Raw genomic sequence first — 16,680 nt, forward strand, 5'->3', positions numbered from 1 at the left:
GTTGAATGTGCAGAAATCACCGGTCTTCTGTGTCACTCACACTGGAAGTTGGAGACTGGAGCTGTTCCTATTCGGCCATCTTGAGAAGAGAATCCTCTGTTTTTTTTTTTTTGAGGTGGAGTCTTGCGCTATCGCCCAGGCTGGAGTGCAGTGGCCAGATCTCGGCTCACTGCAAGGCCCGCCTCCCGGGTTTTACGCCATTCTCCTGCTTCAGCCTCCCGAGTAGCTGGGACTACAGGCGCCCGCCACCTTGCCCGGCTAGTTTTTTGTATTTTTTAGTAGAGACGGGGTTTCACCGTGTTAGCCAGGATGGTCTCGATCTCCTGACCTCGTGATCCGCCCGTCTCGGCCTCCCAAAGTGATGGGATTACAGGCTTGAGCCACCGCGCCCGGCAGAATGTGTTAGTTTTCTAACACATTAAAAACTGCCAAACACTTTGCGTCTTAAACAAACAACTATTTATTATCTCAGAAGTCCAGGTGTGGTGTGGCTAAGTTCCTTGCTCAGATTGAAATCAGAGTTTTGGTTTTCCTGTGTTCCATTCTGGGAGTGCTGTGTAAGAATCATTATTCAAGCTGATTCAGGTTGTTGGCCAAATTCAGTTACCTGTGGCTGTAGGACTGTGGCTGTAGGACTGTGGTTGTAGCACATGGCCATCTGTCTACAGCCAGGAGCCATTCTTAGCTCTTAGAATCACTTATAATCAAGACCCTATGATGTTTTTTTCTTCATGTACCACAATAGAAAGTCTCCCTGGTATCACAACCCTTGCACAATTGAATCTCTTTACATAGGAATAGCCCCATCTCTTTTGAGGGTTCGATTGATTAGGTCAGGCCCACCAAACACAATTTCCCATTCTTAAATTGTGCCTTATATAAAAACTGAATCACAAGAGAAATGTTTCATCATATTCATTATCTTGGGGAGGATAAAGAGCTAGAGGGCAAGAATCTTAGGGGCTATCTTCTTGTTCTACCTACCAAAGAGGATTAAAAATATTTTTTCTTATTGATAATGACATATGATGAGAGCTACCTTGTCTTCAGTTTCTGCATGTCATTTTTCTAACTGAAGCCCTAATTTTCTCTCCTTCAATCTCTTATAAAAGCCTCTAACCAGATGTCCCTACTTCTTGTCCCTCCACCACCTGACTGTGCCATTATCTTAAGGAATAATTATGATCATTGCAACTCTGTTACTCAAAATTTCTCATTGGCTTCTTTCTTAATGTCTCTTAAATAAGATGTAATTTAGATGTATAAAGTATTATCATAATTTGCATCAAAACTTTCCTTTTTCTTTTTTTTTTTTGAGATGGAGTCTTGCTCTGTTGCCCAGGTTGGAGTGCAGTGGCGAGAGCTTGGCTCACTGAAAGCTCTGCCTCCTGAGTTCATGCCATTCTCCTGCTGCAGCCTCCTGAGTAGCTGGGACTACAGGCGCACATGCCTGTAGTCTACCACGCCTGGCTAATTTTTTATATTTCTAGTAGAGATAGGATTTCACCATGTTAGCCAGGATGGTCTCAATCTCCTGACCTTGTGATCTGCCCGCCTCGGCCTCTCAAAGTGCTGAGATTACAGGTGTGAGCCACTGCCCATGGCCCAAAACTTCCTTATTTTACCTTCTACTGTGCTCCTTCATTAATCATAGGCTCCAACTAAATTAATCGCAGATCTTTCACACATATTTCTATTTCTATATCCTTGTGAACAATTTTATTTCTATTTGGAAGCCAACTTCCTTCACTTTTCCACAAGTAAGTTCTATCCATGTTTCTCAGGCTTTTCAAGAGCCACCGTCTCCATGAAGAATATTCTAACTTCCCTCAGAACTTCTGTAGCTTTACCAGTTTTTGGCATTATTCACCTAAGTAGAAAATCATAAAAGATATTCTTTTATACATTTTATAGCTTTTGCTGTAATCTTAAATCTCTTGAGGATAGGTAGCGTGTTTTATCACTCTTTCTATTCTCCACAGTATCTTGCATATAGTTGGTATTAAATACATATTTGCTGAATAATTATTTGAAAGATGTTACTCTTTAGATGCCTGACCTCCTAATAAACCTTTTTTTGCTAGCCTAATTGATTATGTGAAATTAATCTTGTAGATTGGGTGGTTTTATTAACAATAATTATGATTAAAGTAAGTTAAGAGGACTACTTCCAGTTAATCACTTTCTTTGTTACCTAATTTATCCCTATGACCCTGCTTGAAAATAATGTCTTTATCCTGAAGTCTTAATGAAGTTATTCACACTGAATACCCAATTAGATTGTGCTTTATGTAATACATTTCCTGTTCTGAGTTCAGCTTAGTTCAGCTTTAAAAGGCAGATTCTTTGGCTGCTAAAATAATTAAACTTTTATCTGAGAATGTTCCTTACTACTAAATACACTTTTCATATATCCACATTTTTATTACGATTATACTAAAACTTTCTACTTTATTGTAACTTATTATATACAGATAAATCTTAGGAATAAAAAGCTATCAAGGGAAATAACTTTAAAAGATTGTGAAGAAATAATGTCGACTGAAAAATTTATTTTATTTTCCACACTAATGGGAATCAGTTCACTATAAAGTAAATAAATTTAACAGATAAACCAAAACATAATTCGGTCTAAAAGCTGCAATTTCTTTCAGAGTTCTAGTCACTTTTTATTGACAGTCTTTTTCATACTGAGAAAGTATTACTCTTTAGGATGGTAAAGATGGTTATTAAAAATGAAGAAGGAAAATGTAAGTATTTTAGAACACTGAAACTCAACAATAAACTATGAAGTAAAGAAGATTTGACTCCCTGGATTAGGACAGGTTGGATTTTAAAAGTATTTTTAATCAGAGTGTAAAATATAACTCAGGGATCAAAATATATAGAATGTCAGAATGATGAATAGATTTCCCACCCACAGACATGGCAGACATTACAAACTAATCATGCTACTTTTTTTTTTATGCTAAGTAGAATTTAGGCTCAGATTCATCCTTAAAACAGCATCACTACTACTATTTTTATTTTTTCCATTTACTTTTAGGTTCAGGGACTACTCAGGTTTTACCTGAGTATATTGCATAATGGTGGGGATTAGGTTGCTAGTGGATCAATCCCCAAAATAGCAAACATTGTACCCAATTATTCAATCCTCACTCCTTCTCCCTTTTGGAGTCTCCAGTGTCCACTATTTCCGTCCTTATGTCCATCTGTACTAATTTATAAGTTTCCACGTACAAGTATTTGATTTTCTGCTTCTGAGTTATGCTACATATGATGATGGCTTCCAGCTCTACTAATGTTGCTGCAAAAGACATAATTTTATTATTTTTTATGGCTGTTTGTATTTTGAGATGAGGCTATACCATATAAATGCCATATGGCCGTAAAAGGTACCATACATATAAATATATATCTCACGTTTTTTAATCCAATCAACTGTTGATGGACGCTTACCATGGTTCCATGACTTTGCTGTCGTGAATAGTGCTGTGATAAATATATACTTGTTGTGACATGGAGGTATGTTTTTAATATAATTATTTATTTTCCTTTGAGTATATACCCAGTAGTGGGATTGCTGGGTCAAGCGGTAGTTCTTTCTGTAATTCATTGAGAAATCTCCATACTGTTTTCCACAGAGGTTGAACTAATTTACATTTCCACCAACAGTGTATAAGTGTTTTGTTTCTTCCACATCCATGCCACCATCTGTTGTTTTTTGACTTTCTATTAATAGCCACTCTAGTGTACAATGATATCTTATTGTGTTTTTATTTGCATCTGTCTGATGATTAGTGATGTTAAACATTTTTTTCATGTGTTTGTTGGCTGCTTGTATGTCTTCTTTTCAGAACTGTCTGTTCATATCCTTTGCTCATTTTTTAATGGGGTTGTTTGTTTTTTTCTTGAGTTCCTTGTAGATGCTGGATATTAGTGTTTTGCTGGAGGCATAATTTGCTAATATTTTCTCACATTCTGTAGGTTGCCTGTTTATTTTGTTGATTATTTCTTTTGCTATGCAGAAGCTTCTTAGTGTAATTAAGTCTCATTTGTCTGTTTTTGTTTTTGTTGCATTTGCTTTTGGGGTCTTTGTTATAAATTCTCTTCCTAGGTCGAAGTCCAGAAAAGTTTTTTTCTAAGTTTACATCTAGGATTTTTGAACTCTCAGGTCTTATATTTAAGTCTTTATTCCTAATTTTTGTATGTGGTGAGAGATAGGGGTCCAGTTCATTCTTTTTCATATGGCTAGTCAATTTTCCCAGCACCGTTTATTGAGTAGGGTATTTCCCCATTATTTTTGTCAACGTCGTTGAAGATCAGTTGTTGTAGGTATGTGGCTTTATTTTGGGGTTCTCTATTCTGATCCATTGATCTGTGTGTCTATTTTTGTACCAGTACCATGCTGGTATAGCTTTTTATAGTATAGCTTTTTATAGTAATTTTTTTTTGAGTCGGGTAATGTGATGCCTCTGGCTTTGTTTTTTTTGTTGTTGTTGTTGTTAGAATGACTTTGGTTATTTGGGCTCTTTTTTGGTTCCATATGAACTTCAGAATTGTTTTTTCTAATTCTGTGGGGCGGACATAGGTGATCTGATAGAAATTGTGTTGAATTTGTAGATTTCTTTGGGCAATATGGTTATTTTTAATGATATGGATTCTTCCAATCTATGAGCATGGGATGTTTTTCCTTTTTTTTTTTTTTTTTAAACATTGTAGAGACTTTAATATAGAATTGGATTCCAACAAAACAGTTTTAGTAAAATAAGGCACAATGTTTGATACAGCAAAATTCACACAGAGGATTAGTTACTATAAGATCTTTTGTATGTCCTGGGAGAGGGGGAAGAAGGTTGTAGAACTGAAGTAGCCTAAATATTCTCTTTAGAGCATTTAGCATTGCAAGGCAATATACAAATTTGATATCAATGCAATAAATGATAACTTATTGTAAAAATAAAAACTGATGAATCATTTTACTGAATTACACTTATTTTTACCATTAAGTTTTAGTTATCTATTTATATATAGATGTAGATATTCCTAATTCACAAGATTTCAAATACTGAAAATTAAGAAATCAGATCATAGGAAGTAATTTGACCAAAGTAAAAGTCAGTTTGTTTTCAATATCCTTCGTTAATACTTTGAAGTCCCAAACTTTATGAAAACTTACAATACTGGTTATTTAAAACTTTTCACCCATTATGGTTTTGTTTCTCACGAATGCAAAGTGGGCTCAGAAATGCAAAAAAAAAAAAAAACCTCAACTGCAGCCACACTAGTCTTTATATGTTTATTGTAAAGTGACTGTTTAGGTTAAAATTCTTTCTCAATATCACAACAATTTAAGTTAGTGAAATTAAAAGTTAACATTTTAAGTTAGAGAAAGGATCTCTTAAACATAAGTGGTAGACATAATTAACCAAATTAGTCATGTTTTTGCAATACTTCAACAACAATGTCAATTTTATCCCCATATCTCCCAATAGCCAGTACTTACAATAAAACAGTCTTATCCAATTTATTCACAGCCAACGGAAGAAAGTACATTCTGGTGAATGCAGATGTTCTTTCCACCATCGCTTTGTGGTATGACAGTATATAAATAACCTTTATTAAACTAATAGATTTCAATATTTACTGGATTGAATGCTGTCCTTTACAAGAACTATTGAGAAAGACAAATGTTAGGTAAAAGTCTGGTAGCACCCAACTCAATATTACCTTGTGAGTGTTCAATAATATGCAGAGCTCATTAGTGAACTATTTTTTTGTATCAATCCTTAGCAAATACAGACCAAGAAGAGAGAGAAAAAGAATGGGAGATAGTTACATACAAAAGCATTCAAGCATGTCTCCCTTGCAACCTACATTACAAAGAAAACCAGTGCAAAATATGCTAAGCTTTACAATATCTCTTTTTTTTTTTTTTTTTTTTTTTGTAGTTAGCTATTTAATGAGGTTCTTAAGACATTTAGAACACCAATTTGTGAGGATAAATTCCATTCGTCAGGGCAAAAACAGATCGCAGGTAGTCCTGGAGCTGAGGAACAGCTTTGATTTTTGGTAGAATTTGTGAGTCCACAGCTTTCTGATCAATCTTGTGCTGCTCTGTAATCTCGTATTTCTCTTTCTCTGTGTCGAAGATCTCACCTTCCTGGTGTCTGGGCTTCTGCAACTTTTTCTTCTTGAAGTAAGCATCAGTAAGATGTTTTGGGATTTTGACATTGCTGATACCGATTTTGGTTGAGGTGGCAATGACAAATTTCTGGTGTGTTCTTCGTAGAGGAACTCGATTGAAGACCAGAGGTCCAGTCACAAGTAACAAGCCACTAGCCAGCTGCTTCAAGAAAACCACCCTCTTGCCCCTGTGGCGTCCAGTGAGGATGATCAGGATGGTCCCGAGGGTAATGCTGGCTCGCAGTTTTCTCACGTGCTGACTGAAGGGTTTTTTGCCGTGGCTCAACAGCTTTCGAGGCACATCTTCAGTAGGATAATATCTAGGCATTTTGTGAAGTTTAACCACCCGGGTACCACCGTTCTTGTCACCACCAACTGGTTTTGTAAGAGTTGCAAGAACCTTCTCCTTCTTTTTCTTTTCAACCTTGGATTTAGCGGCTGAGTACTTCCTCTTGTACATGGCCTTTCTGGAATACATGGCAGATTGGGAATACCTGCCAATTCCTCTGACAAGGAAGGGTTGCAGCTGCAATGGGGCTTCCCCTTCTTGGGCTTCTTAGCCTTGAGGTTACCCTTTTTCACCTTGCCACCAGCATCAGCCTTCTTGGCTTCGGGTTTCTTCTCTTTAGTATCTGGCTTCTCAACTTTTTCACCCGCCATCTTGCAAGATGGGAAAGAGGAGCTTTACAATATCTTAATATGATGCTCTAAATATGAACTTCATTAGAAACTGCTGTCATTCCTTGGTGGCATCAGATAAATTTTTTAAATAATATATAAGAGAACATACCTTTTCAGTGATTTTATTTCAGGGGACCTTGATCCTTATGGCTTTGACATCCTGGGACAGAATCCATGATAGAGAGTCCCTCCCCAGAAACCCTAGACTCATACACATTAGGCCATTTCTATTTGTATCATCTACAATTTCTTTCATCAGTGTTTTGTACTTCTTCTTGTAAAGATCTCTCCCCTCCTTTGTTAAATGTATTGCTAGATATTTTATTATTATCCTAATCAAAAGTACTCACATTTTAGATTGCTCCACGTTCAGCATCACAGCATTAATCAGACCAGTGACCCTGGGCCATATGTGATATTTTTATGGCCATTCCATGCATTCTATATAGTAGTTACCACTGCATTCAAGATAAATGTTCAGAAAAGCTCAAAAGGGAATGCTTAAACTGAGGCATTTATCATTTCTGGAAAAGTTCTTAACACAGACTTAGAGCAAGTGAGAAGCATCCTAAAAGAAGGGTATCAATCATTGCACTGGATTTAAAAGTAAAAGCTCAGAGAATTGTTCCACTATATATTCTATATGAAGGTTTGATATCTGTGGAAATTATCTTGTGACTTCAAAGTTAATTACTAGCATTCTTCGGAATAACTGCAATTATGAATACAGTTATGAATAATTTGCATATAGCTGTCATGTTATACATCCCGAATAGCCAAAAACTGAAGCTCTATTTTTTTCTTTGTCATTTGTTTGGTTTCTAAAGTTGCGATATAATATTGAATATTGGGTTTTTAAAAATTCAATATTCTTAATGTATTTTATTTCATTATTAGTCACTGAAATATTAAATATTAACTGTCACAAATCCTTTGCATTTATAAAATATATTACTTTGAAGCCTGTAAGTATTACATTTCTTCATTCTATTAATTGCTTATGAGGTATGTATTGTTTCCATTTTGCAGATTAAAAAATACACACTGAAAAGATAAGCTGTACTCATAAGGGAAAATAATCCTAGACCATTGATAATAGTTTTAGTATTATTTTTCCATTGGAAAAAAGTCATAGACCCAAACAGAGACACAAAAGACAGAGTCTTCAAGATACTAACAAGATATCTAAAGAAATAAAATAATAACATAAATGAGAGTTGAGAACCACATCAAAAACTCAATCTCATTTACAATTGCCACTGAAAAAAATATTGAGAGGAATTCTTAGAATTACACAAAAATGTGGAAATGAAATAACTCACTTTTCAGTGACTTTTGGATAAACAAGGAAATTATAGCAATGAGGCGGGGCGCGGTGGCTCAGGCCTGTAATCTCAGAACTTTGGGAGGCCAAGGTGGGTGGATCATGAAGTCAGGAGATCAAGATCATCCTGGCTAACACTGTGAAGCCCCGTGTCTCCTAAAAATCCAAAAAGTAGCCGGGTGTGGTGGCAGGCGCCTGTAGTCCCAGCTACTCGGGAGGCTGAGAAAGGAGAATGGCGTGAACCTGGGGGGCAGAACTTGCAGTGAACCAAGATCGTGCCACTGCACTCCAGCCTGGGCGATGAGCGAGAATCCATCTCAAAAAAAAAAAAAAAAAAAAAAAAGGAAATGAATGAAAATGGAGAAATAACATACTGAAACCTCTGGGATACAGAAAAAGCAGTATAAACAGGAAAGTTTTAGTGTTAAATGCCTACATCAATAAGATAGAAAGTTCTCAAGTTAACAACCTATCATCACACGTCAAGGAACTAGAAAAACAAAAACAAAAACAAAAACAAACTAAACCTAATGCTAGCAAAAGAATATAAATAACAAAGATCAGAACATAGCATTACTATTATTGATCAGTGGGGACTGGAGAGTAACAGATGAAGCCTAGCTACTCTATAAAATAGGTCTTTGTCTTTTCAAATGATACCAATAAGCCATAATTTGCTAACAAAATTATCTCACAAAGATTCTATATATAACTCAGTCTCAAGAAAATCTTTTACACATGTATCATTTCATCTTTATTCTTCATTTTTTTCTGGCTAATTCTTCGCTATGTGCTTTTCCCAGATGTTGTGATATGAGCTGGGATGTTAAACATATTTCATAAGAAGATCGATGGTGCTGAATATACCAGCGTAAATCATGCTGTCCTGTGTTACATATGATGGCAAGACACACTGACTTCATTTTTACTTTCCTAATTTACTTTTTTGTCATCCAAACCATATTAACTCAAATCCAATCTTCTTCTTGACCCTGCTGTCTTCGGTATTTTTAAATCATATTTTATTGGTTCCTCAGTTTTCCAGGTTTCTATACATTCTCCTTTGCATTGTGGTATGTCTCCTGATTAGTATCTGCACCTGGTCTTGTCTTTTTCTTTTCACTCATAAACCTTAATTAGACTGATTTTAAACACAAATTTCATTGAAGTCATCTCCTGTTCTTAATAGAAAAAGGTCAATTTTTCTCTGCTTAGATTTTCTAGGCCTCCATCATCTGATTTTATTCTCTTCTCTCTTTAATTCTTTATTTAGTATTTCCTACTTTGTGCTAATCTCCTTACTCTTTCCAGAAGTTGCTGTGTTCATTTTTAAGTTCGTACTGTCTACTCTACTTAGGCTGATGTTCTGGGTTCCTCCAATTCAATTCTTTGTTCATATAACTGTTTAAAATTCCATGGAACCTCCATCCAAGGATAAAACTACAAATTCTCTGAAATCTAGGAAAATGTGTATGTTTCTTTTATTAAAGATTAAAGAGTAAAGCACAGTGTTAGAGCATGGCCTTTAGAATCACATAGATGCAGACTCTGGTCTTGGCTTCAGTGCTTCCCATCCATGTAAACTTGGACTCTGAAGCAAAGTCCCCTTATTTTTGAATTGATGATGACAGCATTTGCCTTATGTCTTTGTGTTCAATATTAAGTGAGGTTAGCATCAAGGATCTACCACAAAATGTGCCAGAATTAGCGTGCACAAATTATAGCTACTGCGTCTCTCCCATTTATGTTGTTATTCAGTTCAATTAGTGTGAAGTATATATTTTATTTCTTTAGCTATTTAGTTAGTATCTCAAAGGACTCTATCTTTTGTGTCTCTGTTTGGGTCTATGACATTTTTCCAATGAAAAAAAATAAAACTACTATCAAAGGGTCTAGGACTATTTTCTCTTACAAGTTTGTGTAAACAGCTTATCTTTTCAGCATGTTATTTTTATCTGTAAAGTGGAAACAACACATACCTCAAGTTATTAATAGAATTAAGAAATATATTTACATGCAAGATTCAAAATAATATGTTTTATAAATGCAAAGGATTTGTGACAGTTAATATTTAATATTTTAATGGTCAATAATAATGAAAATAAATATATTAAGAATATTGAATTAAAGGAAAGAGCCCAATATTCAATATTATATCACAACTTTAGAAACCAAACAAATGACAAAGAAAAAATTAGAGCCTCAGTTTTTGGCTATCTGAGATGTATAACATGATAGCTATATGCAAATTATTTATAGTTGTATTCATAATTGCAGTAATACAGAAGAATGTTCGTAATTAATTTTGAAGTCACAAGATAATTTCCACAGATATCGAGTCTTCATATAGAATATATAGTGGAACAATTCTCTGAGCTTTCACTTTTAAATCCAGTGCAAAGACTGATACCCTTCTTTGAAGATGCTTCTCACCTGCTCTAAGTCTGTGTTAAGAACTTTTTCAGAAATGATAAATGCCTCACTCTAAGCATTCCCTTTTGAGCTTTTCTAATCCTTTGTCTTGAATGCAGTGGTGACTACTACATGGAATGCAGGGAATGGCCGTAAAAAATATCACATATGGCCCAGGGTCTGTTGTCTGATTAATGCTGTGATGTGGAAGGTGGAGCAATCTAAAATTTGAGTACGTTTGATTAGAATAATAACCTTTAAGGCAATCAAAGAGGAAATGGTATGAAGATTCTGCTTTTCTACAAATATTTTTTGAGCTCCTACTGATGTTCATTCCTATTCTACGTGCTGCAGATTCAGTGGTGAAAACCCACAGAGTTCTTACCTTTATGACACTGTTATTCTAGTTAGTGAAATGCAAAACAAACAACTGAATCAAGAAATGTACAATACTGTGTCAGGTATTCTGAGAAAAAAGAGGAGAGGAAAGAAGCTGTAGAATGCAGAGGGCAATATATTGGGATGCCCTTCTACAAGGGGCTCTCAGGGAAGGACTCTTGGAGAAGGTGCCATTTGAAAACCATTTGCAGCAAAGTGATGGACCCAGCCATACAAGACTGGAAAACACATTGAAGGCAAAGGAGTCGGATATTTCAAAGTCAACAAGTCAGATTTCAGGATTTTTTGAAGAATGTGCAGTCCTCGGTATAATCTTTCTCCTTGAAATGCATAGTGTGTCTGTTTCCTTTGCTGAACCTGACTACTTTATTGAGAGTGTGGTTATAAAAGAACTGATTTGAAATGTATTTTGAGAGTCAGGCCAAAGTCAGATGAGTTGTATCTGGAGTGTGAAGAAAAGAAGGGCTGGGGATGACTCATGGGTTTTTGGTTCTAGCAACTGGATGAATAATAGAACCATTTACCAGATGTTGAGATTAAGGGGCTTCCAGGTAAGTTTAGGATGCTTATTTAATTCTACATGGAGATGTGGAGTATGCAGTGAAATATGTGGGTCTAGAGAGCACTGAAGACTTTTGGAAACTCTGAAATCTCTAATCTTTTAAGGATAAATGAACTAGATAAATAAATAATGAATTATTAAATAAATTATGTAGACAAATAAATAACTTTTTAAAGTGAAGAAAGTTTCATTGCAGTGGTCTGATTTTCAATAGAATTTTCTGGATGATGTCTATTGTCAATTTAGCAACAACAAGAAGAAGAGCTAGAGGTGTGAGCTATTAGTTACAATTGCTTTAAAGTATTGTGCCTGAAGAAGCATGGCTGGAAATACACTCAAAGCTTCTATCAGACATTTTTTAGAAATAATTTACCTTACTTCTGTGGATCCAAATGCTGCATTTGTGTTGTACTTGCCTTTGTAACTAAATTGCAGAATATCCTTTTTTAAACCACCTCACATCCTCTAATTTCTTAATTATTTTTGTAATTTAATAATCAGTACTCAAAAAGAAATAGAAAACGGCCCATGTATCAGTCAAGGTTCGATACAAGACAGTAAAAACCACTTTATTTGGTTTGAGCCAAAAGAGATTTAATACGGAAAATTGTATGTCTACACAATTGTGTAAAGGGATGGAGGAGATACAGGCTCTAGGTTGAGCTTAAAGAAATTATCCCCAGAAGAGATAGTACTTTCTGTGGTCCAGGAGTCATTCTACATGTTTTTACACATACAAATTCTCACTAGGCATTTTTTCCTAGTCACTTACCTACCATCATACAAGTAGTAAACGGCAGAGCTGGCATTTGAACCCAGGCAATGCAACTCCTAAATTCATATTCCTAACCATTGTGCTCTTCTGTTGCTGTAGGTACTGACCTAGCAATAGTAAGTGGTTATTTCTGCCAAGACCAAGGATTTAGAAAATTAGTAAGTAGCTGCCCAAACTGCTGGGTCTATGATCACACCATTTCAACAACTTCCATGCTGGCAAAATGAATGTTCTATGACTCAAAAACAAAAACGAAAACAAAAACAAAAACAAAACGGGGCCCAGATAGTGGGACTTCTGATACTACAACCAATAAAAACAGAAACAGCAGAGGTGGAACCTGACTGGACCTCATTTCAATTATTGTAGATGTTAGTTTCCTTGGTGAAAGCTTCATCACTTGTGGAAATGTTGAAATAAAATAAAATGGAGATCAGGCTGGAGAGTTCCCCAAGCAGACAAAACCAGGTAGACCACATAATAAAAACTTAGCGTATTTTTTAAAATGTAAGTGAAACTTATTTCTTGCAAATGCTTCTGAAATCATAAATGAAGCTTACATTTCCCTCTAGAAATTGCATAAGATAATCATGTTTAACCAATCCTCTATCATCTGGAAACCTCTCCTGTAATATCTGTAATAAAGGTTTCAAACTTCCTTATTTTGATTCATAAGCCATCCTGTAACTACTGAGTTAAATTTCTCACCTTTTTTCAGATTGAGTCTCTTGGGTTGCAATCCGTACTTCCTTTTCTGTGCGACAATAAACTAAAAATTTGTGTAACTTGAACTGATTTTATTTCGATAGAGCCCAAATTGAAGTATAGTGTGACCTTCAGCTTTCCAACCTCTTGATTTGTAACTACAGGGGTCAAGAATGTGGTGCATGCCAGGGATAATGTTGTGTGGATAAGGTGAGCCTGAAGCTGAGTACAATAGATAGTAATGTTCACAAGCAAAGGGCCAACTTTATGTTTACAAATGAACTACAATTACAAATGGTTCTACACTTTCTGTGATGCCGGAACAATTGATGTCACCTGGGCAGATGACATAATATGCAAAAACTTGTCATCTTCTGAGTACTTCAATAACCAGTTTAGATTCACAGCAACATTGAGAGAAAGATACAGAGATTTCCCATATAGCCCCTGCTCCTGCACAGATAAAGAATTTTGATTCTCCCTTTTCTGGTTGTATTATATATGTATATAAAATAAGTCACTGTTCTTACAGGTTGCCCTTTCCTTCTCCTGGAATAGTTCTGGCTTCTAATTTATAGCAAACACAAAGATATGTATATGGAAAATGGTCATACAAGTCAAGATCTACTGCATATTCTACATTACAATTTTTTTTAAAGTGTAGAGAATCATTATAGAAAATCAAGTAAAGTTAAGACTAAGACTTACTGCTTTAGATTGTATGTATACAGTCTCTCTGGAGTTTTAATCTAAAGGGATATGAACTCTTAGCTTGAAAGTTTAGATCTGGCAGTGGTCTACTGTGCAATTTTAAGCATGTTACTTCTTTCTTTTCTCTCTGAGTCTCAGTTTCCTCAATCGCGGAAGGAGAATAATAACAGTCATGCCCCTAGAAATATAGAAAATTGTAATAAGTGCTGAAAAAATATTTTTAGGAAATAGGGAGTAGTAAGAGTGAGCCAGCTTGCCCTCAAATCCCTGACCCAACACTTGTGAGTTCTGTGACCTTGAGTAAGTCATTAAAATACTCTAACCCTGTATTTTCTCATTTATCAAATAGGGAGTTTAAAAGTAGAAATTTAATTTGCTGAGAATAATGGTTTCTACCTCCATCCATGTCCCTGCAAAGGACATGTCCTCATTCTTTCTTATGGCTGCATAGTATTCCATAGTGTATATGTACCACATTTTCTTTATCCAGTCTATCATTGATGGGCTGTTGAGTTGATTCCATATCTTTGCTATCATGAATAGTGCATGCAGCAAACCACCATGGCACACATTTACCAACGTAACAAACCTGCATGTCCTGCACATGTATCCTGGAATTTAAAATAAGATAACATTCAAAAAAAGTAGAAATGTAACTGGGTTCTTGTAAGATTAAGTGAAACCATCAAGAAATGTGCTGGATCTTGAGACTTCCTATAAAGCACTCAATAAATGTCAATTATTAATAGATTCCATTAAAGTCACACAGACTTTTGTCACTTCACTGCAGTTCCAATGCTTATAATTGTGCATGATCTCAATAAAATACTTTGTGAAGTCTGCCAACTTTGCAATCTGCCTTTAGCTCGTTATTAAGCAATGGGTACCTGATCTATAGCTCTGTTTTTTTTTTCCCCCCAGTAAACTTGAATTGGACCTAATTTCAGTTTACTTGTTTGGCTCTCTCTCTCTCTCTCCCTCTCTCTTTCTCTGTCTCTCTCTCTCTCTCTTTTTTTTTTTTTTTTTTTTTTTTTTGAGATGGAGTCCCATTCTCATTGCCTAGGCTGGAGTCCAATGGCATAATCTCGGCTCACTGCAACCTCTACCTCCTGGATTCAAGTGATTCTCCTGCCTCAGCCTCTCAAGTAGCTGGGATTACAGGTGCCCAGCCACCGTGTCTGGCTAATGTTTTGTATTTTTAGTAGAGGGTGAGTTTCACCATGTTGGCCAGGCTGGTCTCGAACTCCTGACCTCAGGTAATTCACCCACCTCAGCCTCCGAAAGTGCTGACATTACAGGTGTGAGCCACTGCACCTGGCTCTCTTAAAAAGGTACATTTTGCAATATCTATTAGTAAAGCAAAAGAAAGACATTGCATTTCATTATTTACGTGGGAAACAGAAGAAAAATACAAGAATAAAGAAACGTTGCTTTACAAAAGCCATTTCCATGATGTTTAGTTTCTAATGGTAGAAGTCATGAAGGGGAGGCTTTTAAACAAATATTGTACAGCTAATTAGGCCAGAATAGTCTCAGAAGCTTGACTTCAGCCTACCCTGATGCAGTATTTGTGATGCTGAACAGAATTTTAATATTTATGCATCTCTCATGGTAAAAATGTACCCTCACATAGCATTAGATAATCCTCCAGTATTAAATATATCTAATTGAAAACTAGGAATAGTCCGGGCATGGTGCCCAGTGCTTTAGGAGGTTGAGGCAGGAGGATCTCTTGAGGTCAAGAGTTCAAGACTAGGCTGGGCGACATATTGAGACCCCCATCTTTACAAAAAATTAAGAATTTAACTGGGCATGATGGCTTGTACCTGTAGTCCTAGCTATTTGGGAATCTGAGGTAGGAGAATCCCTTGAACCAAAAGTTAGAGGCTGCAGTTAGCTGAGATTACTCCACTGTCTCCAGCCTGGGTGACAGAGCAAGACTCTGTCTCTAAAACAAACAAACAAACAAAGAAACAAAAAACCAAACAAAACTAGAAATGAATAATTGCTTCCAGTTCTGCAAAGAAGGTAAATTTGTACAAGTATTGATATGTTTGTTAGGCCTCAAATATTCCTTAAATATTGATCATTACTCAGACTCTGAAATGGTTAATCTGACACACACACACTATGACATTTGATAAGTTAACTGAATATTCACAGAACCAATATTTTACTTATTGCTGCATAAAAGGTATTCATATTACATGGATACCAGCTTTCTATTTATATTAATTTAAAAATAAAAGTAAATAAAGCATGACTGATATGTTAGAAATTGAAATAGATAATGGTGTGCATCAAAGTATAGAGAATATTATCAGTAATATTAATCTCATTTAATTATTTGTAGCAGTGGATTCCGTGTCACCAGTTGGAAGGCTCTTTATCAGTCTGTTAATATTCCGTCCATGATTTCATTTTCACACAGGTACTTGTAAGCTATGAAAACCTAGACTAAGAAATCTGAATAACTTCAAATTACTGGGGCAGTTAATTCAATTCTAGAAGTCCTTAAGCTGTTCATTAATGTTGCAGCCAGAAACTGGAATGCTTAATGTATTGTTTTTTATAGAAAATAAATTTTTCTCTCTGTGGAACTGTATTACAGATAGTACTGCTGAGTTGTTTTAACGTACAAAAAGAGATCCTGAATAAGGTATGGTGAGCAAAATTCTCTCTCTTTCGTTTTTCTACTTCAGGTAGAAAAGATCATAAGGGCTCAAAAGGAGTGAATTAACAGCTCAGTTTCCTGGAAAAAATCAGTAGTTTTATTTCCATTCTCTTGTTCTAGATCAGAAGTGGAAAAATGCCATTTACTCTGGGAAATGAATAAGAAGGGGCTTCTTTGTTGGGAAATCCTAGTTATTTGTGGGATTTTTGAATCTTTCTTATGTTAACATATGAGAGGGATTGATAGTTCAT

At 35.7% G+C, this 16,680-nt stretch overlaps 1 protein-coding gene across 1 annotated transcript; it reads right to left on the reverse strand.

Annotated features, from left to right (window-relative positions):
- Positions 1-5,924: 5,924 nt before the first annotated feature.
- Positions 5,925-6,859, reverse strand: LOC104667825 (60S ribosomal protein L6). The gene is given in 2 exon segments (XM_010370393.2): positions 5,925-6,702; positions 6,705-6,859. Coding segments are annotated over 2 exon segments (864 nt in total). The 5' UTR covers positions 6,847-6,859; the 3' UTR covers positions 5,925-5,980.
- Between the last annotated feature and the right edge of the window lie 9,821 nt (positions 6,860-16,680).

Source organism: Rhinopithecus roxellana, chromosome 3 (assembly GCF_007565055.1).
Source record: "Rhinopithecus roxellana isolate Shanxi Qingling chromosome 3, ASM756505v1, whole genome shotgun sequence".
Taxonomy (NCBI): Eukaryota; Metazoa; Chordata; class Mammalia; order Primates; family Cercopithecidae; genus Rhinopithecus; species Rhinopithecus roxellana.